Here is a 23,440-nt window from a genome sequence, read left to right on the forward strand (position 1 = left end):
CATTTTACAAGAATAGGGTTTTCAACAGGAGTCAAGGCTTCTCTGCTTGTGGTGGTGGCTGCTGAGCCCACCTGAGGGCCTCCTCCTCTCCTCGGGCAGCATCCAGGAGGCAACAGATAATGCCTCACACGAGATCTGTGAAGGAGCAGGAAAAAATCCCACCTGAAATGTGATGGAGCTACCTGGCACTTTCCCCTAGTAATTTCGCTTACCTTGAAAAATGATTGAAAACATCATCCAAGTACGCCTCGATGTTTTAGTCGACCGTTTTCTGTGAAACACACTCGTAGCTTTGTTTCTAGCTCCCTCCGCTCCCGCACGGCACTGACGCTCCCGGCCACACTCCCCACAGCCTCGCCCACGTGTGCTCCGAGCTGAAGCTGAGCGAAGCAGCTGCGCACCATGAAGAGGCGGTCGGGCAGGTGTACGTCAGCGAGCTGGAGCAGGCCAGGTGGGTGCGGTCCCACCCGGTGCCACCCGGGGCTTGAGTCTTGCCCCTGGTGTGGCCGGGTAAAAGCCAGCCACCCAGCCACCCTCTGCCCTGGACTCCTGCCCCTCTGGGGAAAGCGAGCACTTGGGGGCATGGCTGTGGCTGGTTCTCCTGGGTCATGCTGGAGGTGGGTAACTCATGGTGCACAGATAACTCGTATCGTCTGTTTTACTCACCTTAGCTGCAGGAAAGAGATCGCGTTGAAAAAAGAGAAAAATAAGGAACCTTTATTAGAAGAAAGCCTGCCAACACTGAGCGAGCAGACACTTCCCATCCGGCCTGGGGAGATCAAACCGCTGGAAGCCAAGGACAAGGTGAACCTCACCGCCCAGAATCCTTCTGACCTGCAGCCCGGTGGACGCCGGTGCCCTCATGGCCGTGCAGGGCTGCAGCTGAGCCAGGGCCGGCCTGTGTGTGTCAGTGTCTGAGGGATCTGCCCAGGTGGTCTGTTGGCAGGCGAGGGGCCTGCCCAGGTGTGTGTCAGTGTGGCGAGGGGTCGGCTCAGGTGTCAGGGTGCCAGGGGTCGGCCCAGGTGTTTCAGCAGCCCGAGGGGTCGGGCCCGTGTGTCTGTCGGCATGGGCTGGCTCAGGTGTTTCTCAGGTGAGGGCCTGGTTCAGGTGTCAGTGCTGGGGGTCGGCTCAGGTTCACTGGTAGCGAGGGGTCAGCCTGTGTGTGTCAGGCGAGGGGTCGGCCTGTGTGTCAGCGAGGGGTCGGCTCAGGTGGTCTTGTCAGTGTGAATGGGCTCAGGTGGTTTGGCAGGGGTCGGCTCAGGCCGGGGTGGGGTGAGGGGGGTTGCCTTGTGTTCAGTGAAGGAACAGTGGGGCCGGGAAACGAAACAGAAGGGCCGGGATCTGGTTCTCAGTGTGCAAGGGGTCGGCCTGTGTGTCTGTCGGCGCGAGGGGTCGCCCAGTAGTCAGTGTGGCGAGGGGCCTGTGTGTCTGTTCGCGTGGCGAGGGCCCGCCTGTGTGTCTGTCAGCGAGGGTCGGCCCAGGTCTATCAGGCAGGGCCGGCCCAGGTCTGTCAGTGTGGCGAGGGGTCGGCCTGGTTCAGGTTCGGAGGGGTCGGCCTGTGTGTGTTCAAGGGTGCGAGGGCCAGCTCAGGTGTCAGTGTGCGAGGGGCCGGCCTGTGTGTCTGTCGCGCAAAAGCGAGGGGTCGGCCTGGTGTCTGTCAGTGTATGAAATAGCCCAGTGTCAGTGGGCGAGGGGCCGGCCTGTGTGTGTCAGTGTGCGAGGGGTCGGGCTCAGGTGGTTCGTCAGTGCGCAAGGGGTCGGCCTGTGCGGTCTGTCAGGGGCGAGGGGGTCGGCCTGCAGGTTCATCAGGTGCAGGGGTCGGCCTGTGTCTGTAGTGCTTTAGGGGTCGGCCTGGTTCAGGGAAACTGGGAGGGGTCGGCCCAGGTAAGTCAGTGTGAGGGGTCGGCCTGTCAGTGCTTTAGGGGTCGGCCCGTGTCAGTGTGCTGAGGGGTCGCCCAGGTGTCAGTGTGCAATGGGTCGGGCTCAGGTCTGTCAGTGTGCGAGGGGCCGGCCTGTCTGGTTGGTTCGAGGGGTCGGCCTGTTCAAACAGGTGAGGGGGCCTCTCTGTGTCAGGTTCGAGGGGTCGGCCTCAGGTCTGTCGGGGTGTGTGAGGGGTCGGCTCAGGTGGCCAGGGGAAGGGGTCGGCTCAGGTCTGTCGGGTGTGCGGGGTCGGCCTGTGTCAGGCGGAGGGGCCGGGCTCAGGTTCACTGGGGTGCGAGGGGTCGGCTCAGGTTCGAAACAGGTGGGGTCGGGCCTGTGTTCTGTCAGGCGGGGGTCGGCTCAGGTGGTCAGGAGGGGGTCGGCTGGTGTCCGTCAGCGCGAGGGGCCTGGCCCGCTGGTGTAACAGTATGGCACGCCCGTGTGTCTGTCAGCGCGAGGGACGGTCTGTGTGTGTCAGGCGAGGGTCAGCCCAGCCTGGTCAGTGTCCGGGAGGGGTCGCCCAGGTCTGTCAGGGCGCGAGGGGTCGGCCTCTCTGTGTCAGTGTTCGAGGGGTCGCCCGGTGTCTGCTCGGCAAAGCGAGGGCCTGGCCCGTGTGCTCTTCAGTGTGCTTAGGTCGCCTGTGTCTGCTCGGGGCAGGGCGAGGCTGGCCTGTGTGTCTGTCAGTGTGCGAGGGTCGGCCCAGGTGTCTGCTCGGTAGCGAGGGGCCGGCCTGTGTGTGTCAGTGTGCGAGGGGCCGGCCTGTGTCTGTCAGTGTGCGAGGGGCCGGCCTGTGTGTCAGTGCGCGAAATCGGCCTGTGTGTCTGTCGCGCGAGGGGTCTGGCCCAGGTGGTAACAAGGTATGAGGGGGTCGGCCTGTGTCTGTCAGCTGGAGGGGGTCGGCCTCAGGTCTGCTCAGGTGAGGGGTCGGCCTCTCAGGTCAGTGGTGAAACCCAGGGCCTGGCTCTAGGTTCCCAACAAGTGGCGAGGGGTCGGCCTGTGTCTGTTTGCAGGCGGAATGGCCCAGGTGGTCTGTCAGTGTGCGAGGGGCCCAGGTGGGGTTTGCAAAGTGAGGGGTCGCCCAGGTTCTGTCAGTGTGAGGGGTCGACCTGTGTCTGTCAGGTGAGGGGGTCGACCTAGGTGGGTTGGTAAAGGGGTCGGCTCAGGTGGTGGAAACAGGAATAAACAGGTTCAGTGGCAATGGTTTTGAAACAGGGTGGCCGGTTCAGGGAAACAGGTGGCCGGAGCCAGGGCCGGGTGAGGGGTCGGCCTGTGTGTGTGTCGGGGTGTGCGAGGGGCCGCCCAGGTCTGTCAGTGTGCGGGGCCGGCCTTTCAGTGTCAGTAGTAGGGGTCGGGCTCCAGTCTGTCAGTGTGCGAGGGGCCGGCCTGTCTGTCAGTGTGCGAGGGGCTTCCTGTGAGTGATTTCTCCTCCCGTGGGCCCTGGAATTCCCCGGGAAAGATGAGCTTTATGTGCACCACAGGCCTGCCTGGAACAGGCCTGCCAGGTGCCTGTGCAGAGGCAGAGAGAAGGTGGGGACAGCAAAGAGGGGTCTCCACCTGGGGGTCCTCGTCGTCTGACAGAACTGGGCCTCCCGCCACCTGGTTTCCCTCAGCAGGAGAGCACAGCACCCTCTGCATTTGCCCGTAAAGGAAGGTGACCAGCCCAGCTCCTAACCCAAAACGCAGTTACCATGAGAGCACCATGGAGGAGCAAAGGTCATGCTTCCTGTGACCTGGCAGTCAGGACAGGACAGGGGCTCAGCACAGGACCTGGATCCAGAACACAGCAGTGCGGGGCTCAGCCTCTGCCCCCGCCAGGGTCTCTGCTTAGCGAGGAGAGGGTGGGAGGATGTGGGGTAGGCCCAGATCCCAGTGCAGGGGCTCAACCACCGGCCTACACCAGGGGTGCCCTAGCAAGGCCGGGTGCACAGCCGCAGGCAGGCCCAGATCCCGGGGTTGGTCGGCAGCACGAAGTGGGGCAGGGGGTTCTACACCCCAGTGTGTGTGTGTGTGTGTGTGTGTGTGTGGAGTAGCAAAGGCTCTACGTGGCTAGTGGTGGTCTTGGTTGGCTGCAAGGGGATTCGTGAGAAGAGAGAGGTGCACATGGTGCAAGAGGCCTGTCGGGGGAAAGGCAAAGGCCTGAGCCCTGGCCTCAGGGCGCACGGGAAGCTTGTGAGGTGCCCACAGTGCCTAGGCCAGCAGGGAGCCCTCGGTGTGGTGTGGTTCCTGAGTCGCAGGGACGGCTGCTGAGCCAGAGCTCGTCCCGTGGGACTCGGAGGTCGCAGCGTCAGGACCCTGCCGCCTGGGGCTGCGGTGTCTTCCAGATTTTGAAGATGAATGGGGAGACCGGGAGGGGCCTGGATGGGACGTCCTTTCCCCTCCTGTGGATGCTGAAGGCAGAAGTTCTGCTGGAGATGAACTTGTACCAGCCTGCACGGCTGCTCCTGTCAGAGGCTCATCTGGCTTTCCAGGTGAGGAGCCCCTCCCAGCCCGTCACCATCCACGGCCGCTCCCAGCGCACTGTGCACAGCGGAGGGGCTACAGGCGGAAGCTTGGGCTGCAGCATTCATCTCTAGCACGGCCTCTGTCTGTCCGTCTTTTGCTTTGCCACTCACACTTTGCTGAAGTTTCTATTTCCAGTACCTGTTGTGGGTCTCTGCAACCTCTCGTTTCTCTTGGTCGTCGGTGGCTCCTCTCTGCCTCCTGCCATGGTCAGTTTCTTACCTTCTGAGGCTGGATGAGAACTTGGGGAACCCCAGAGAGTGTCTGCCAGAAGTGCCACTTTGTTCTAGAGGGCGGATCGTGTGCGGGGCCGCCTGGGTCCAGGGATCCGGGTCTGGTCTGGTCTTTGTTCGTTTTGCTCTCACTCCCCGGATGTGACCCTTACGGTCCCCAGTGAAAGCCCCGGGACGTTTGCTGAGGCCCGGTCTCCCCGGCGGGCGCTGCAGCTGTTTGGTCTCAGCTGGCTCCTGCCAGGCTTTGTGACATCCTCCTCTGCCCTGAGCAGCCAAGCCCAGCTGACAGCCCTGAGGGGAAGTACGGACCTCGGACCCTTCGCCTCGGCCCCTCCTCCTGGGACTGGCCCTGCAAGCCTCAGCACTGGAAGTCCCAGCTGCAGCCTCCTCTCCTCACCCCAGGCGCTTGCATTCCCCCGGGTTTTGTTCCCCTGCAGGGATGGCAGCCCCAGGAAAAAGCCAGATGGATGGAGGCCCACGGGTGCTTCTCTCTGTGCAAAAATTGTAGTTGCCAGTTTTTGCCAGCACTGACTGCCCTCCAAACTCACCTCAGACACGTGGTGACATCTTCTGTCCAGATTTTAGAGTTGCTTTCACTGGGGGGGTGAGGCAGAGCTACAGAACCAGACAGCCTGTCACTTGTTTTGAAGAAAAACTCCAGAAAAAGAGAGGGTCCTAGAATGGTATAAAAATTCAGTGACGCCCATCAAAGCCTTGAGAGGTTCAGACTTTATCTCCAGCACTGAGGGCAGGTGTGTGAGGTCTCAGGCAGGGGACAGGTGTGTGCAGGTCTCAGGCAGGGTGCATGCAGGTCTCAGGCAAGGGGACAGGTGTGTGCAGGTCTCTGATAGCAGGGACAGGTGTGTGCAGGTCTCAGGCATTGAGGACAGGTGTGTGCAGGTCTTTTTTTTTTTTTTTTTGAGACGGAGTCTCGCTGTGTCGCCCAGGGTGGAGTGCAGTGGCCGGATCTCAGCTCACTGCAAGCTCCACCTCCCGGGTTTTTACGCCATTCTCCTGCCTCAGCCTCCTGAGTAGCCGGGACTACAGGCACCCACCACCTTGCCCGTTTTTGTATTTTAGTAGAGATGGGGTTTCACTGTATAGCTGCTAGGGATGGTCTCAACTTCCTGGACTGCGGATCCTACTGCCTCGCCTCCCAAAGTGCTGGGATTACAGGCTTGAGCCACCGCACCCGGCCTGTGCAGGTCTTCGATAGCAGGGACAGGTGCATTCAGGTGTCAGGCAGGGGGACAGGTGCGTGCAGGTCTCAGGCACTGAGAACAGGTGTGTGCAGATCTCAGGAAATGGGACAGGTGTGTGCAGGTCTCAGGCACTGAGAACAGGTGTGTGCAGATCTCAGGAAATGGGACAGGTGTGTGCAGGTCTCTGATAGCAGGGACAGGTGTGTGCAGGTCTCAGGCACTGAGGACAAGTGTGAGCAGGTCTCTGATAGCAGAGACGGGTGTGTGCATACCAGGGTCAAAAGGGAGCTTGTCTGAGGAAGGGACTGAGGATGCTGGGTGCAGCGTTCTTTTGGCCACAGCCACAGGAGAGGGCCAGCCTCTGCTGGGGCCGAGGGCTGGGGGTGTGGAAGAGCTCCTGGGAGCTCCCGGGGTGAGAGTCAAGCCCCTGAGGTGGGCAGAGGCCTGGCCTCCCTCACCCGGGGTCAGGTGATGAGAGCTCTGGGGCTTAGGGAGTGAGTCTGCTGTGTGCTGGGGCCTCCGTGGACCTGGGAGCCCAGTCCCAGGACGAATGTGACGGGTGCGAGACTCCCACGAGCGCAGGTGGCCACCTCCTGCAGCCACCACTCCCTCCCTCCTGCACGCCACCCCTTCCCCTCCCGCAGGCCGCCTCACCCCTCCTCCCCAGGGCCGCCACCTCCCTCCTGCCGCCCACCTCCTCCTGCGGGTTGCCACCCTCCTTCCTGCAGCCGTGGTCGTGCAGGATCTCCCTGTTTCAGGAAGAGGCCTGGCAGGAAGTTGTTTGTTTCCTTGATCTTTCCCTGCCCTCTTGGCTGGAGGCCTCCTGGCTCCTGTCCTCAACTCGGCCCTCAGCTCACCCTGGCTTCTCAGCCTCATCCGTGTCGCAGAAAGCCTGCCTTCGTGTGCTGCCCTCCCTCCGGCCCCACCTCGCCCTCAGCCAGTGCCTCCCGGCCGCCCCACCCCGAGCCTCTCTGAACTCGCTCCCCCAGGCTGGCGATGGGAGTGCGCTCTGCCCTTCCACCCTGGCCCCTCCTCGGCGGGGCTCTCTCCGTTCCCACGGCACCCTCCCGCGTGCTCTCTGGCCTCCCTCCCTCCTCAGGCCCCACCCCACAGTGGCCTTTCTGGCGCCCCACCCTCCCCGCCTCCCGCTGTGGCTCCAGCACCTCAGACCCCCGTCGTGACCCTCAGGGACTCCCAGGCTGGAAACATCTGCCCTGGGCTGCCACCTTGTGCTGCCTACTCCTCCGGACAGGGCTCTGCCCTCCCACTCAGTGTCAGCACTGGAGACCCTGGCATCAGCCTCACACCCCTTACCCACCCCACCCACCCCATCTCCAGCCCCCACCCACCCCCACTCACCCCCACCCCACCCTACCCACCCTACCCACCCTACCCACCCTACCCCCCCTCCCCACCCCACCCCCCACCCCACCTCTACCCCACCCTACCTTTCACCCCACCCCACCCTACCCACCTCTCATCACCCCACTTGGATGATGGAGCTGATGGAGCTGATTTTATTTGATGGATTTCGATTTGATGATTTATTGATTTCGATTTCCGATGGATGACGGATGATGGATTGATTGACGGATGATTTCGATTTCGATTTTGATGATTTCGATGATTTTGATTTCTGGATTTCGACGATTTTGTTGACGTGATTTCGATGATTTCGGGATGATTTTATTTTCGACGACGATTTTTCGACGACTTTTCGTGACGATTTCTATTTCCGATGACGATTTTCGACTTTGATTTCTGACGGTGACGACTTTGATTTCCTCGATTTCCGATTTCGATTTCTTTATGATTGATTTTGATGATGGATTTTGATGCCGATTTTGATTGGGATTTTGATTTCTGGATGATTTTCGATTTCGATTTCGGATTTCGATTTTGATGATTTGATTTCGGATTTATTTTGAGCGGATGATTTATTTCCGATTTCTGGATTTCGACGTGATTTTGATTTCGATTCGACGGACGGATTTTATTTTGATGTGATTTTGTCGATTTTATTTTTCGACGGATTTCTGGATGATTTATTTTGATTTTTGATTTTGATTTGATTTCCGGATTTCTGAGCCTTTGATTTGATTTGATTTTTTTGATTTCGATTTTGATATGGATGGAGCCGATTTTTCGATTTCCGTGATTTTTTGATCCTTTCGGATTTCGATTTCCATCCCTCTCCTGACCCGACTCTCCATCGACTTTATCCCCACCTTTATCTTTAATTCCGACGACTCGACCTCTTATTGCCCTCTGCCCACTTTACACCACCTGACTTATCCCTTCCCTTGTTTTATTTTCCCTTTATCCCCAGCTAAAGTTTGTCCCACCTCAATTCTTTACGGAAGCCCCTTGTTCACCTTGTCACCGCTTCGACCTACCGAACAGCTCCTCTTATCGGCCCTATTGACCTTTTGTTGTTTTGCCCGTCTGCTTCACGGCGGCCTCTTCCCCACCTCGAGGCTCCGGACACCCTCGCGTTTGTTTATCCAGGCGAATGTTCTTCATTTCTCCAGCTTAACACCTGCCCACAGGCCACACCTGACTGCCCACGAGGCTGCGGTGAACCCAGGCCCTCCCCACGCCATCTCTGGCGGTCACAGCCGTGCCCGGTGCGTGCGGGCTGTGGTGTCCAGGTGGATCCTGTGTCGGGCAGGGGCACAACTGGGGCACACCTGGGGCACGCCTCCCTAGTGGCTGCGGTCCCTCCCTCGTCCTGGGCATCTAAATGCATGGAACGGCCAGAGATGGAGCCCTCAGCAGCTGGGACACCTGCTCTCTGGTGGGTAGCCCCAGCTCATCAGCCCACCCTCCCCTCTGTCCCCGCACCTGCATCTACACCTGGGAGGGGCCTGCCCAGGTCCAATCGAGCACACAGGGCATCTTGTTTGGCCAGAAAGTGATGCCTGGGAACAGGACACCGCCTTTCTGCTGCAGAAGATACCCGGGCAGCCCTGGAGCTGGGACCTGCTTTCCACCGCCGCTCCCGTCCTCTCCTCACCCTCCGACCAGCACCCCTCTCTTCTTAGCACAGGCTGCCCTGTGTTTCTGTCCCAGATCATGTGGCTGCCCAACTCCCTGGCAGCAGGCCCCGGACGGGCAGGCCGGGCTCTGGGAGCCTCTGAGCCGCTCTCAGCATCGGTGTCCAAGTGCGACTGTCCCGAAGCCTTTCGCCCCAAGCGGGAGCCTCTAAAAGACAGGGCTAGGACGAGGCCAGCAGGAGCCCCAGGAGGCTCCGGGGACTAAGCTTCCTGCTGCCCAGGCAGGGGGAGACAGATCCCCCTGAAGACGAGCCAGAGTGGGGCTGCGCCTCACTGAACGCCGATCCCGCTCATCAGCACATCACTGAAATATAATTAAATGGAATCAGATACAGTCATGCACGCTGCAGCCGGTGCTGACTCCAGAGAAGCCTCGGGAGGGCGGGGAGGGTGGGCGTCCCACTCGAGGAGCCACAGGGCTGCAGGAGCCGGGCAGGACAGCAAGTCCTGCCAGGGAGTGCGAGGGCGGCCGTGGGCCCCACCCGTCCGCTGGCAGAGTGAGCGGCCCTGTCTTCCCCTCACCCGGTGCCTCTGTCTGCCTCTGCCTCTCTGTCTGCCTCCTCCTTCTCTCTACCTTCTCCGATCTCCCTGCCTGCACACGTCTGTAGAGGAACCCACACATGTCTGAGTCTCTCTCCTTCAGGAGCTGGATGAGCCCTGTGCAGAGGCCCAGTGCCTGCTCCTCCTCGCACAGTTGGCCAACAAGGAGAAAAACTATGGACAAGCCAAGAAAATGATCGCACAGGCCCAGCCCCTGGGCGGAAGTGAGGAGTTCTGGTACAATTCCACTCTGACCCTGGCAGAGGCGCTCTTGTCCATGGAACACCCAGGAAGAGAAGCTACGGTAAGAGGCACGGGGACCTGGGGCTGCACGTCGGATGCTCTGCCTGGCAGACCGCTGATGACACGCCCGGATCCATCCCTGCCCACCCTCAGACACGCCGGTATCCACCCCTACCCGTCCTCAAGCAGGCCTGTATCTGTCCCCGCCTGCCTGTCCTCAGACACACCCATATCCACCCCCGCCTGTCCTCAGGCCTGTATCTGTCCCCACCCACTCGTCCTCAGGCCTGTACCTGTCCCCGCCTGCCTGTCCTCAGGCCTGTATCTGTCCCCGCCCGCCTGTCCTCAGGCCTGTATCTGTCCCCACCCACCCATCCTCAGGCCTGTACCTGTCCCCGCCTGCCTGTCCTCAGGCCTGTATCTGTCCCTGCCTGCCTGTCCTCAGACCTGTATCCATGCCCGCCTGTCCTCAGACACACCCGTATCCACCCCCGCCTGTCCTCAGGTGTGTCACATATTTCAGAAGCTCATCAATGCCTTCAAGATCCTCAAGAAAGAAAGACCAAACCGACTGCCTTTATTGGAATTCATGATCACAGATCTAGAAGCCAGGTAACTCCTTGTAAGAAACACTGTTCATTAGCGTGAAAGCTGTGGTTTCCTCTTTTCCGTCTGCGATTTTTGTGCCATACGTCCAGCCTGTGCAAGTTCAGAGGCCCACGTCATGGGGCCTCATATCCACAGCTTTCCGCACAGCTCCAGAAAGCTCCAGAAGTTTCCTGAGCTTGCTTCAGGCTTTCTCTGAGAAGTGGGCCTTGCATCCACGTGTCCTGTCTGGCTTCGAAAGGCAACTCCAGGGCCTTGGGAAGGGCCTAGGAACCCTTTTCCTCTAAGTTTGTGGTGTGTCCGTGTGAATTTGTAGGGCATGTGTTCTTACAGCTTTCACAAAGCCCTTGCCGCAGGCACGCCTCCCTCATTGCCGTTTATTGGCGCCGTCTCTCTGTCGCCCAGGCTGGAGTACGGTGGTGCAATCTCAGCTCACTGCAACTTCCAGCTCCCTGGTTCAAGCAATTCTCCTGCCTCAGCCACCCGAGTTGCTGGGATTACAGGCACGCGCCAGCACGCCCGGCTAATTTTTGTATTTTTAGTAGAGATGTGGTTTCACCATGTTGGCCAGGCTGGCGACGCCATCTCTTCTAAATCGGAATCACAGGCTCCAACACAGTGGACGTTTTTAAGGAGCTGGCTTTGGTTTACAGACCCCAGCTGACTCGGGCTTTCCTCGTGTTCTGCTTCGTCTTTGTGGAGCTCTCTGCATCTGCGCGAGGGCAGCCCGGGGCCCTGCTGTGGCTGCTCCGGGCCGCAGCCTGGCTCCTGTGCTCTCCGCCTCCCTCCCGGCCTTGCCCTGGGCCCCGCAGCTGCAGTGTGTGAACCGCCCAACGCTTCAGCGCGGGTTCTGTTCCGCTAGTGAGTCAAGTAGGAGAGGGTTTTTGAATTTCCACCTGGATGCAGTGCCTGGGGTGGGGCTGATTTTATCACACGCGATCACAGAATGAGGCCCGTATGATGTTGATTTTCAAGAAACGCTCCAAAAGTGTTTCTTCGAGCATCCCTGGATGAACACCGGGGAGAACAGCAGCAGCCCAGCCGCAAGTCCTGACGCGGCCCTGGGGCTTCTGACTCCAGGCCCCAAACCGTCCCTCCGTCAGGTGCCTGAGCCTGCGGGTCAGAGTTGCGCAGCAGTCGGCGGTCACTGAAGCCACAGAGTGCTCGCTGCTGCTGAAAGACATGGACGATAGCCTGCTGGAAATTGAGAGAAAGTTTATCGCCTGTGGCTACAAAGAGAACTGTGTTGATGTAAAACTAGAGCGTGCGAAGATCAAGAGGTAAGGCTGCCTCTGCGCCCCCTGCACGGGAGTCACTGCTTCTCCCACACGCAGCACGCCCAGTGCCATCCTGCCCTCTGGGCCTGGCTCACCCCAGCTGCACCCCCTTGGGGTCCACAGGCCCCTCCCCTGGGAAGCTCCCGGCTGCCGCCTCCCCCACATGTTCTGATCACATGTCCAGCCCTCCCCGTCGGGGGAGCCCCGTTGCCCCGACAGGGCCTCCTTCTGGCCCCAGCCCCGTGGCTGCCCACACCTCCCTCAAGGGCACCCACATTGGGCCTTGCACCTCCAGCCCTTGGCAGACATACAGCACCACCCACCCCCACCAGCCACAGGCACACACGCGTTGCAGCGTTGCACACACGTGCCCAGGCCCAGGTCACACGCGCACATCCCAAGCACAGCCCTGAGCTGCTTGCAGGGCCCTGACCTAAGGAGACGGCCCTGCTCTGCATGGCTCTGTAGCCCGGCGCCAGGCGGCATCTCAGGGGCTGCTCCCCCCAAGGGCAGGGCCCACACAGTCCTGATGCCAGCCGTCCCCACCACAGCAGCTGCCAGCCACCCCTGCCCTGGCAAAGCCTCCCTGGCCCCGTCCACTGCCCTGGCCCCAACCTGGGGCTGCCCCCACTTGTCCACACGCAAGCGTCTCGACACGGCGGGCCCAGTGCAGGCATGCAGAAGCCTGTGCGGGGAAGGTGTAGCCCACCACAAGGTCTGACCTGAGCCGTGTCTGTCACTGTGGATGCCGTACGCTGTCCTTGCGGAAGCTGAGTTAGCCGATCAAACCCAGCCCGCTGGGTAAAGCTGATGCTGTAGAATTGCTTCCGCAAATCTCCTTCAAGCACAGATTTAAATTTCATAACCATAATACGCTGTACATACTGCATTATTCCAGCTTCTTAAACCTCTAAGACATATCGAGAATGTCTTTACATGTTAGCTATTTTAAAACATCATTTTAAGCACTAATAAAATATATAGTATAATGATAGAAAATGACATATTAAACATTTAGTAATAATAACATAATGTTTTAACATTTTTTGTTCCAAATGCCATTCTTATGTCTTATAAAGGTTACGTGCCCAGAACGAGGAAGATGAAGAACAAAAAACTGCGTATTACTTGGAAGCATATGGCCTGGCCCAGGGCGCCGTGGTTGAGGAGGAAGGGAGGCTCCACAGCGTCCAGGGCCTACTGTCACTTCAAGATGTAAGCAAGTGTCCTGGTTCCTGTGTACACTGGGTCACTCCCACCGGGATATAAACCCCACTGTAACTTACCTTACAAGCCAGCTGACTTCTGCTTCTAGCTGAAATGGAGTAACAGGGACCGGAGTGAATGACAGGTGGAGTGAATGACAACGATGGCAGGAGAAAACATTGGAGAACTTAGAGACATAGCAACAGAAACTTTTGAAAATGAAATTAAAGAGAACAAAAATTAAAGTCACACAGTTTTAAGTGCACGAATATAGGTGTAATTGGAATCCTGGGAGAAGAGGAGAAAGTAGAATAATTTAAATAACTAATGACTGAACATTTTCCAAATTTGATAAAAATAAATACAAACCCACAGATCCAAGAAGCTGAATGAATCCCACGCACAAGAACTCTGAAGAGGAATGAAACTGTGTCAGGGCCGTAACCAGATGGTTTAACACCACTGATAAGAAGAGCATCTGAGTGTCAGACAGAGAGCACTGCACGTTGTGTGCAGAGTGACAGAGGTGAATGGCGCAGCTTCCCACAGAAGCGGTGTAGCTGAGAGCCCAGTGCAGGGACCTCTGTGAAGGCCAAGAGGAAACACTGCCGACCTGGAATTCTATACCCAGAAAATACGATTCTTAATGAAGGTGAGAGAAAGATGTTTCTGCAAACACTCGAGAGCCGAAGGAAGGCATCCTCAGGGGCTGCAGGAGCTCTTGGAGTCAGTCCCGCAGGCAGAAGGAAGCCATGCCCACTGAAGTGTGGATCCACACAGGTGCGTGGAGAGCCTCAAACACGTAAACTGCAGGGGAAAGTGTGTCCAATCTTTCTTATTCTAAAAATCACTCTGAAAGATAATTGGCTGCTTAAACAATAACAATGTAGCACGGGGCCTATAGCAGTAAAAATGAAACGTATGACAACAATGGCATAAAGATTGGGAGGCCAGTAACAGATGCGAGGTTTCTATGCTCTGCGTGAAGTGGCATCATACTCTCCACACACCACAACAGCCACAGAAGTCCCGGAATACAGATGTGTGCTGCATGAGCCAAGAAAGGAGATACATGGAAATCATAACAAGTATTCATTTGTCCCCCATGAAAGCAGAAAAAAGAAAAATAATAAAGGACAGGTGAGACCAACAGAAAATAAACAGCAAGATGATAACCTTAGACCTAATCATGGAATAATTACATGAAATTTAAATAATCAAAACGCCCTCAGTTAAAAGAATTTGTCAGATTATATAAAAAAGCAAAACCCAACTATGGGTTACCTACAAGAAAGCCACTTTAAATATTAAGACATAAATAGGTTAAAAGGAGAATGGAAAAAATATACCAGCTAACACTAATGAAAAGAAAGCTGCGGTGGCTATATTAATAACTAAGCCGACTTTGGAAAAAAGAATATTACCAAGGATAAAGAAACTCATTTTATAGTGCAAACAGCGCAACCAGTCAAGAGGCTAGAAGTGCAAACATTTCTGTAGCTAATAACGGAGTTTCGCAGTCAATGAAGCAAAAACTGACAAAATTGCAATGGAAAAATAGACAACCCCACACTTGCAGTCAGATTTCAGTACCCCTCAGGATTAATGGAACAAAGAGCCAGAAAATCAGCAAATCACTAGAAGATTTGAACAACACTACCAACCACTATGACCTAAAGATATTTCTAGAACGTTCACCCAACAACAGGAGAATAAGATGCTCTTTATGTGCACGTGAATATGTTTCAAGATGGACCGTATTTTGGACCATAAAACAAGTCTCAATAAATTTAAAAGATGTAAGTTATACAAAATGTATACTGGTGCCACAATCTAAATTAGAAATCAGAAACAGAAAGATAGATAAATCCGTAGAAAACAGGGCAAGGAGGATGAGGGATGATTTTTTAATGGGTGAGGGGTTTCCTTTTGGAGTGATGAAAATGTTGTGGAATTAGAGATGATGGTGGCACAATGTTGTGAATGTGTAAGTGCCACTGAGTTGTATATTTTTAAATGGTTAATTTTATGCTATGTGACTTTTACCTCAATTTAAAAAAACAGAAAGCTGGCCAGGCGCGGTGGCTCATGCCTGTAATCCCGCACTTTGGGAGGCCAAGGCGGGCGGATCACGAGGGCAGGAGATCGAGACCATCCTGGCTAACACGGTGAAACCCCGTCTCTACTAAAAAAAAAAATACAAAAAATTAGCCAGGTGTAGTGGCGGGTGCCTGTAGTCCTAGCTACTCGGGAGGCTGAGGCAAGAGAATGTCGTGAACCTGGGAGGCGGAGCTTGCAGTGAGCTGAGATTGCGCCACCGCACTCCAGCCTGGGTGACAGAGCGAGACTCCGTCTCAAAAAAAAACCCAAAAAACAAAAAACAAAACAAAAAAACAGCTATGTATGTGCGAAATGCCAAAGATTTGAAAAGTAAATAGGAAACGTTGCAATAACTGTGGGCCACAGAAGAAATCAAAGGAGAAAGTATTTTGAACTGAAGGGAATTTAAAAAACACCTATCAAAATGTTTAAGATGTTGCCAATGCAATACTGAGATAGAAATTTACAGCACTAAACACCTGTAGGAGAAATGGGAAAAGATTCAAATCAATTACTTCAGCCTGCAACTTACAAAAGTATGAAGAGAGCAAACTCAGTTCCCAAATAAGCAGAGGAATAAAAAGTAAAGATCAGAGTGGCAATCAATCAGTGAAACAGAAAACAGAAAAATAAAAGAGGAAAGTAATGAAACCAAAGCTAGTTCTTTGAAAAGATCGGTAAATTGAAAAACTTCTAGTCGGACGGATCAGAAAAAAAAAGATGACATAAATTGCCAATATCAGGAATGAGAGACGCAATTTCTCCGTGGATTCTACAGATATTGAAAGGATAATAAGGGGATCATATTACAAACAACTTTATGCTAATATATTTGCCAACTTAGATGAAATGGAAAAATTCCTTGAAAGCATGAACTACCAAAGCCCACTCAAAAAGAAAGCCTGAGTAGCCCTATATATTTTAAATTTTTAATTTGTAATTAAAAGCATTCTCACAAAGAAAATGTCAAGCCCAGATGGCTTGACTGGTGAATTCTGCCAAGTATCTAAGAAAAAATAATACCAGTTCTACACAAATTGTTCTAGAAAATTGAGGAGAGAATACGTCCCAGTTTTTCTATGATGCAAATATTACCTTGATACCAAAACAAGATAAAGATATAAACAACAACAACAAAAAGCTACTGACCAGCATTCCTTGTGAACAAAATGTTAGCAAATTAAATCCAACAGTATTTAAAAAGGATAATACATCATAACCAAGCCAAGGTTACCCCAAGAATAGTTTAACATTCAAAAATTAACTTGCTTCACCATTTATTTTCAAAACTAACAAAACCATATGATCATCTTTGTGGATGCAGGAAAAGCGTTTGACAAAATTCAACACCCATTCCTGGTAAACACTCCTAGCAAACAATAGAGGAAAACTTCCTCAGTCTGATAAAGGACATCTGTGAAAAAGCCAGAGCTAACGTCACAGTTATGGGAGAAAGACCGATGCTCCTTTCGATAAGGACCAAGACGAGGAGGTGCCCTCTTCTCACCCGTGTTCCGTGTTGACGTGGGAGTTCCAGCCTATGCAGTCAGGCAGGAAAAAAGGAAATTGAAAGCATCCAGATTGGAAAGGAAGGAATGAAACTGTTTTTGTTCACATATAACAAAATTGTCTGTATACACAGTCATATGCAATCCACCGAAAAATAAAGCTACTAATACTGAGTTTAGTAAGGTTGCAGGATATAAGAACAATATGCAGATATCAGTTGTGTATTTCTACATGCTGGAAACACTCAGATATTAAAAATTTTAAAACAATTTTATGATGGCATTAAAAAATGAAATTTGTCCCAAAAATGTAAAGACTTGTACTCTGAGAACTACAAATATAAGTGAGAAGTAGCTGGGAATACCTAAGTAGGTGAAGAAACATACCATGTTTGTGGATCAGAGGACTTAGTATTGTTAAGTTCTTGATTCGCCCTAAATCGTCTATACCCCTGATCAAGATCACTGCAGGCTTTTTTTTTGGAGAAAATGACAAAATGACTTTAAAATTCATATGAGAGTACAAAAGACCTAACATGGCCAACACAGCTTTGAAAAAGAAGAACGAAATTGGAAGGTCTGACACCGCCTGATTTTAAGGCCTAGTACAGAGAGGAGCGGGAATCCAGACGGTGTGGCTCTCGTGTAAAAGTTGACATGCGGAACAAAGCGAATCCAGGCGGGGACCCCACACGCACAGGAAGGTGACCTTCACCAAAGACACAAAGGCGGCTCGCCAAAGGAAGGATCATCCACGTCCAAAACAGCCCACTTTACTTCATGCCTCACACCATATGTAAAAATTAACTCCAAATAGATTGTAGACCTAAATATAAGGGCTAAACCCATGAAGCTTCTAGAAGAACACATAGGAAAATAGATGTGTGACCTCAGGTTTGGCAAAGATTTCTTATTTATGACACCTAAAGTATGAGCCATAAAGTAATAAAGTGATAGCTTGGACCTCTCTTCAAAAGACAGTATGAAGAGAAGGAAAAGAAGCCACGGATAGGGAGGAAACATTTACAGATCCTCTGTCTGATAAAGATATTGTGTCCAGAATGGATAGTGGCTCAAGCCTGTAATCCCAGCACTTTGGGAGGCCGAGACGGGCGGATCACGAGGTCAGGAGATCGAGACCATCCTGGCTAACACGGTGAAAACCCCATCTCTACTAAAAAAAAATACAAAAAACTAGCTGGGCGTGGTGGCGGCGCCTGTAGTCCCAGCTACTTGGGAGGCTGAGGCAGGAGAATGGTGTAAACTCGGGAGGCGGAGCTTGCAGTGAGCTGAGATCCGGTCACTGCACTCCAGCCTGGGCGACAGAGCGAGACTCCGTCTCAAAAAAAAAAAAAAAAAAAAAAAGAACTCTCAAAAGTTAACAACAACCCAATAAAACATGAGCAAAATATTTTAACTGACACTCCCCCAAAGCAAATATGTGGATGGTAAATAAGCACATGCAAAGATAGTGTCATCAGCCAGCTAGGGACACGCAAATTGTAACCATCGTAAGAAACCACCACCCACCTATTAAAACAGCTACAATGTAAAAGACCAACCACAGCAGATGTGTGGAGAGACCTGGGCCCTAAGCGCCAGTGGCACAGCTGCTGCAGAGGGCAGTTCGGCTGCTTCCTAGGAATTACACACAGGCCCACCCAGGACCCCGCCTTTCCACTCCCGTGTGTTCACTTGCACATGGGTGTTCGCAGCAGCTTTACTCGTCGTAGCCCCAGAACTGGAAATACAATATTTGAATAGATAAGCAGAGTGTGGCCCGTCCGCACGGTGCACTGACACCGGCTGTGAGGGACGCAGCGTGCGTGCAGCCGCGTGGGGGATCTCACGGTGACTTCGCCGAGGGAAGTGAACCAGATAGAAGACTGCACACTGTGCGCTTCCGCGTAGGCACAGTTCTGGAAAATGCAGATGAATGCAGGGTGCCAGCAGGCAGCTAGGTGACCGGGAGGGACACGACAGGGCACGAAGAGATTTGGGGGTGAGCTACCGCGTGATCTCGAAGGCGGTGATGGTTTCACGGGTGTATTCGTGATCCAAGTGTGTCAGTTTTTCACTGTAGAGCTGTGCGGTTTATTTTGAGTTTCTGATGTCGGTTATGCCTCGTCCAAGCCGTGGGATGTAGAGTCAGGCTTACCAGAAGCTTCCGTGCTTCAGATGCACGCCTGGCCCCTCAGTTGCAGAACGTCAACACGCCCCTGATGAGGAAGCTGGCGCGCCTCAAGCTCAGCCTCGTGGAGATGGCTCTGGACATGCTCCAGTTCATCTGGGAGGAGGCCCGCGGGCAGCAGAGTGGGCAGGGGTCCCTGGAGAAGCTGCTGGCGGACTATCTGCAGAACACCAGTGACTGCACTTCCGTCGGGCTGGTAATTGCTGGGGTCGCAGATTCCCTGTGGGGGGAGCACCAGGCCACAGTGCCGCTGGGGGGCCCCGTTCCAGCAGGAGGCGTCTCCATCACCGCACGCCTGGCGGTGCGGATCGGCTGGGGGAATCTGAGCGCCCTCCCTGCGGGGACCTCTTGCAGCAGGGGGGCTCCCGGGCCTTGCAGAAGAAGGGCGTTGTCTCGCCCTTTGAGGGGACTGAATTGGCTCATAAAATGCAGGTTCCACTGCGGCGGCGTTTCCTACATGACTCGCAGCTGCCCTTCCCGACTCATGAATTGGCTTTGACTAATTAATTCATATTAACAATTAATTCATATGTGGATTAAAGAGTCAATAGAGGTGGACTCCGTTTTGGTTGAATGGAGTCCAGCTGACGACATATTCAAAACAGTTGAATACGTAGAATGTTTTGAGGGAAATGTACATTCTTCCATTTTACATTTTCTTAGACGTCATGAAATATGACTCAAATTAATTTACATAAGTATAAATGAACCAAAGATGGGCCTAAAATTGATTTGTCAGTGAGCGCTGAATTAAGGTTATATGAGCAGACGTCTGTGACCCCACACCAGAGCCCCGAGACCCTCCCTGCGCGGGCAGCACCCTGCGGGCGGGGGTGTTTCTCAGAGCTCCCAGTGTCCCCACCCACAGAGGACATGAGGGGCAGGCTCACTGGGTCCCCTGGGCAGGGGGGACGGCCGCCCTTGGGGTGGCAGCAGTAACGTGTCTGTCTTTTCGAAGCAATGGTTCACGCTGAAGCGGACTCTGGCACACGAGGCACTGGCGCAGCTGGGGAGCCTGCAGCCGCTGAGTGTGGGCTGTGTGCAGATCCGCGCCCGGCTCCTGGGCCTGGCCGGGAGGGCCCTCCACCTGCTGGCCATGCAAGCCGACCCTGTGCGCCCTGCCTGCTACTGGGAGGAGGGCCCCTCGGTAAGTGCTCCCGCTTCTATCCCAAGTCGGTCCGACACCTGTCACCCGTGCCTAAAAACACAAGCAAAGTGTTTAGGACTCCCCTGATTATAGCAGACGAATTGTGTCATCCTCCGTGCAGAAGGGCATGGCCCCAGGAAGAGAGAAAAATGTAGGAAGCAGGTGTGAGGGAAGAAATGGGGCTGGTGAAACACAGGCCTTCCGGAACAGACCTGGGAGGGAACCACAGCGTCTGTGGAGTAGGCAGGGACGGCAGACAGGCAGGGAGGGCAGGCGGGCATGTGGGTCGACCCGCACCAGCATGGAGCCCACCCCAGCACACAGCCTGCCCCAATCCAGCCCTGCACTGGCGAGCACGGAACAATGCAACTGGTGTCTCCCGCAGCAGCGGCTCTGGCCGGGCCTGGAGCAGGGACCTGGGGAGCTCAGAAGCTGCAGGAGCAGCCTAGGGTGGGCCTGAGCACCGGGCACTGTGGCACCCATGCCAGAGCACAGCAGGGCAAGCCCTGGGCAGCCTTGGCTCCCATCCATCCCCTACCCCCTGCAGCCCAGGGAGGCTGCTGCCTCAGCGCCCAGGTGGCTCTGAGAAGGGCAGTTGGGACCTTCTTCACCCTCAGCCCAGGGCCCACCCTTCTCCAGAAGTCTGCAAGGCTGCCCGGCAGGGCCAAGTCAGCTGCAGGAGTGACCTACTGCCTCACAACCCTGGTGACGGCCCCAGTAAGCCCTGAAAGCCTCAAGTCACCTTCCTAAACACTTGTGCAGATGCCAGTTCCTCCCCTGGAAGGCACCTGCCGCAGCGGAGAACCTGGGCTTGTCCCCACACACCGGCTCCTCAGGAAGACGCCCTCAGGGACCAGAGCAACCACGCTGTGTGTGCCTGGCTCCACGCCCAGGGCCATTCCCCCACCAGGTGCCATGCAGCCCTGGGTCAGCCCTGAGATGCTGTCTGTCCTGCGTCTTCAAGACCGAGCACAGGACTTGACGTACCTCAAGTGAATGGATGGAGTTGTGGCTCTCGGTGCAACCAGCCTCCATTGATGTGCTCGGGTAGCAGCTGGGCGTGGACCAAAGCGAGGGTTGGCATGGCCGCCTGGGCGCTGGCGTCCTCATCTGTGAACGCTGCTGATGGTTCCCCAGCGAGAAGGGGCCCGGGCAGAGCAGACGTCAAGTCCCGTGTGGAGCACACAGGGGTCTTCCGCGGCCCCCGCCCCATGCAGGCCAGGCCCGGACGTACCTGCCTTTTGCTGTCCTTAGATGTGATTTATGTTGTTGTCCAGCGTCTTGAAATCAAAGCTTAAATCAAGGTTTTTCTGGCTTTTTTCTTGTATTCAAGGCTGTATTTTTCCTCTAACCCCCATTTCAGTCTCCCAGATTTTGATACGTAGGATTGACACGGTCTAGGGTTGCTGGTCACATTGTCTAAGGTGTTATCCGAGCTCGTTGTTCATTGTCTCAGAACCCAAAAAATTAAGGGGCGTGGACACGGGGAGGTTGCAGCAAAAGTTTAGCAAGTGAAGGAAGAAAGCTCTGCAGCGGAGAGGGCCCCAGTGGGTGGCCGTCTTCACAGTTGAATCCGAACGCTCTGATAAGAAAGTGTGCTCGTCTCTTTTGCTGTTCTTGTGGCTTCCTTATCTGTGCCGCTGCGGGCGTGTCCTTAAGGAGCACAAAGCGCAGCCTTTCTTGTTTGTGCAGCTGTGGGTGCGTTGGATAAGCCCCCACCCCTCCCACAACCCACGCAGGCTCCCTCAGAGCCCACCGTGTTCATGTCTGGAAAGGGGAGGAAACATTTCCCAGAGCCGGCTGACGACCTGAGAACGGAGGCTTCTCTGCTGGGCCCCTCCTGCTCACCGGTGCGCTGCAGTTTGGTTTTGCCCGGCGGCCCTCTGTGCCTGTGGCGGTGACATTTCAGGCTGTTTCTCGAAGGACCAGCCTTGGCTGTCAGCCTCACTGACTTTTCCTTTTCTCCTCCCTCAGTATTTTCATTCTCTAAGTCCATTTTATAAATTCCATTGCAATTTCTTCTTTGACTGACTTGATGATTGTATCTCGTTTAATTTCAAGGTGACTGTGTTTCTCACGGGTCTGTTTTCACGACTGACTTCCAGTTGAATGTTGTGGTTGAAAACACACCCTGAGTGGTCTCGGTCCTGGGGACTCTGCAGTGGCTGCACGTGGCCCAGCCTGGTTGGTTTTGGTAAACGTCCTGCACATGCCTGAACGGCGTGTTCCGATGTGAAAGGGGCCAGGCCGTGTGCGGGTCAGGTGGTCACGGCTGCACTGCCTCCAGCGTGCTTGCTGGTTTTCACCTGCATTTGGGCAGCCTACTAGAACCGGGGCTTCTCCATCACTCCATTTCTATCAATATTTTCTTTGTTTTGACGCCTAATCAATGGGTGCATACACAGATTTGGCACTGCGATACCTCGTGACCTGAAAACCCAGGGGGCTCCCTCTCAACCCAGTTCTTCAGGGGCTGCCTGGGCTTCCTATCCCCAGGTTGGGGCTTGTGTCCTGGCCAGACCGGGGGCCCCTGAGGGCCGGTGGATGCCTCGGCCTCGGTGCCGGCTGGTTCCAGGAAAGGTGTTTCCAGAGGACAGGAACGGGAGTCCCCTGGGAATGTGTTGGATTCCAGGCCCATGTGACTCAGGCCGGCTTCCTTGAGGGGGCTGCGTTCTCACCCTGGCTGCAACGTCCCCTCACCCAGGCTCGCGGTACAGGGCCACCCTGCATCAACTCAGGGGTGGAGGGTTTGGGACAGTGAGAGGCCACGCTGCAGCCTGCAGTGCCCGCCACCCAGGGACCCTGCTGAGGAGCCCGACCCCCCCAGCCTCCCTGGGTGGGCCCTCCCCACGCTGTCCAAGCAGGAACGCAGAAGTGCCAGCCAACCTGCTGTGTGTCTCACAGGTGGGCGCCAAGCTGAGCGGCCTCAAGTCTCTGGAGCTGGAGGTCGAGGAAGAGGGTGCCACAAAGTCCAGCAGGGACCCGCTGGCCTCCAGGGCAGCCCCAGAGGAGCACGGCAGGAGAGGCGAGGACCTGAAGGTGCGGCTGCCCCTCCCAAGCCTCGTGTGGCCTCTGCCCGGAGCCCGGCCTGAGCCCGAGCCTTGTGCCCCACAGGGGAGGATGGTTCTGGCCCAGCAGTACCTGGCTCAGGCATCAGAGGTGCTGCTGCAGTGCCTACAGGTGGCCCTTGGCAGTGGCCTCCTGGATGTCGCAGCAGCCGCCAGCCTGGAGATGGTGGAATGCGTCGGCACCCTGGACCCTGCAACTACCTGCCAGTTCCTGGCTCTGTCTCAGGTGTGTCTTTGCCCCACGCACCTCCAGCCAGGCCTTCACAGAGGAGGGAGGACCCTGGGCTTCAGCTGGGGCCCTCGCCTTGGGGGGACGCCGTTAGAGAAACAGGCCACAGGCCGGGGTCCTCAAACAGTGGGAGTCTGCCGACCACGTAAACTTGTGGCTCAGAGAGAACACGCATTCGTGTGCTTATCCCCGAACCCCTGCATCAGGCAGACATGGAGACCCGGCAGTCACAGGCCAGCAGGGCCCTGTCCGTGCGGACCTCACAGAGGTCCCACAGAGGGAACAAGCGTGGCCTCACGCAACTCTCCAGGTGCCAGGAGGAGCCAGCATCCCAGGGGAGCCCATTCCTGCTCTCAGGCTGCAGCCACTGCACGCCCTTCGCAGGGTGCAAGGCCTCCCCGCCCAGGCCTTGGGC

At 55.3% G+C, this 23,440-nt stretch overlaps 1 protein-coding gene across 2 annotated transcripts in view; it reads left to right on the forward strand.

Moving 5' to 3' along the window:
• The window catches only part of CFAP46 (cilia and flagella associated protein 46), a 119,997-nt gene that overhangs the window by 66,236 nt on the left and 30,321 nt on the right, over window positions 1–23,440 (forward strand). For both annotated transcript variants that reach the window (XM_031651966.1, XM_021943888.2), the window contains 11 exons: window positions 353–451; window positions 672–804; window positions 4,242–4,388; window positions 9,554–9,754; window positions 10,199–10,305; window positions 11,403–11,579; window positions 12,656–12,791; window positions 18,589–18,777; window positions 19,540–19,728; window positions 22,633–22,767; window positions 22,843–23,022. In XM_031651966.1, coding sequence (XP_031507826.1) covers window positions 353–451; window positions 672–804; window positions 4,242–4,388; window positions 9,554–9,754; window positions 10,199–10,305; window positions 11,403–11,579; window positions 12,656–12,791; window positions 18,589–18,777; window positions 19,540–19,728; window positions 22,633–22,767; window positions 22,843–23,022 — 1,693 coding nt within the window. The remainder of the gene's footprint in view (window positions 1–352; window positions 452–671; window positions 805–4,241; window positions 4,389–9,553; window positions 9,755–10,198; window positions 10,306–11,402; window positions 11,580–12,655; window positions 12,792–18,588; window positions 18,778–19,539; window positions 19,729–22,632; window positions 22,768–22,842; window positions 23,023–23,440) is intronic.

Source organism: Papio anubis, chromosome 11 (genome assembly GCF_008728515.1).
Source record: "Papio anubis isolate 15944 chromosome 11, Panubis1.0, whole genome shotgun sequence".
NCBI classification, from domain to species: domain Eukaryota; kingdom Metazoa; phylum Chordata; class Mammalia; order Primates; family Cercopithecidae; genus Papio; species Papio anubis.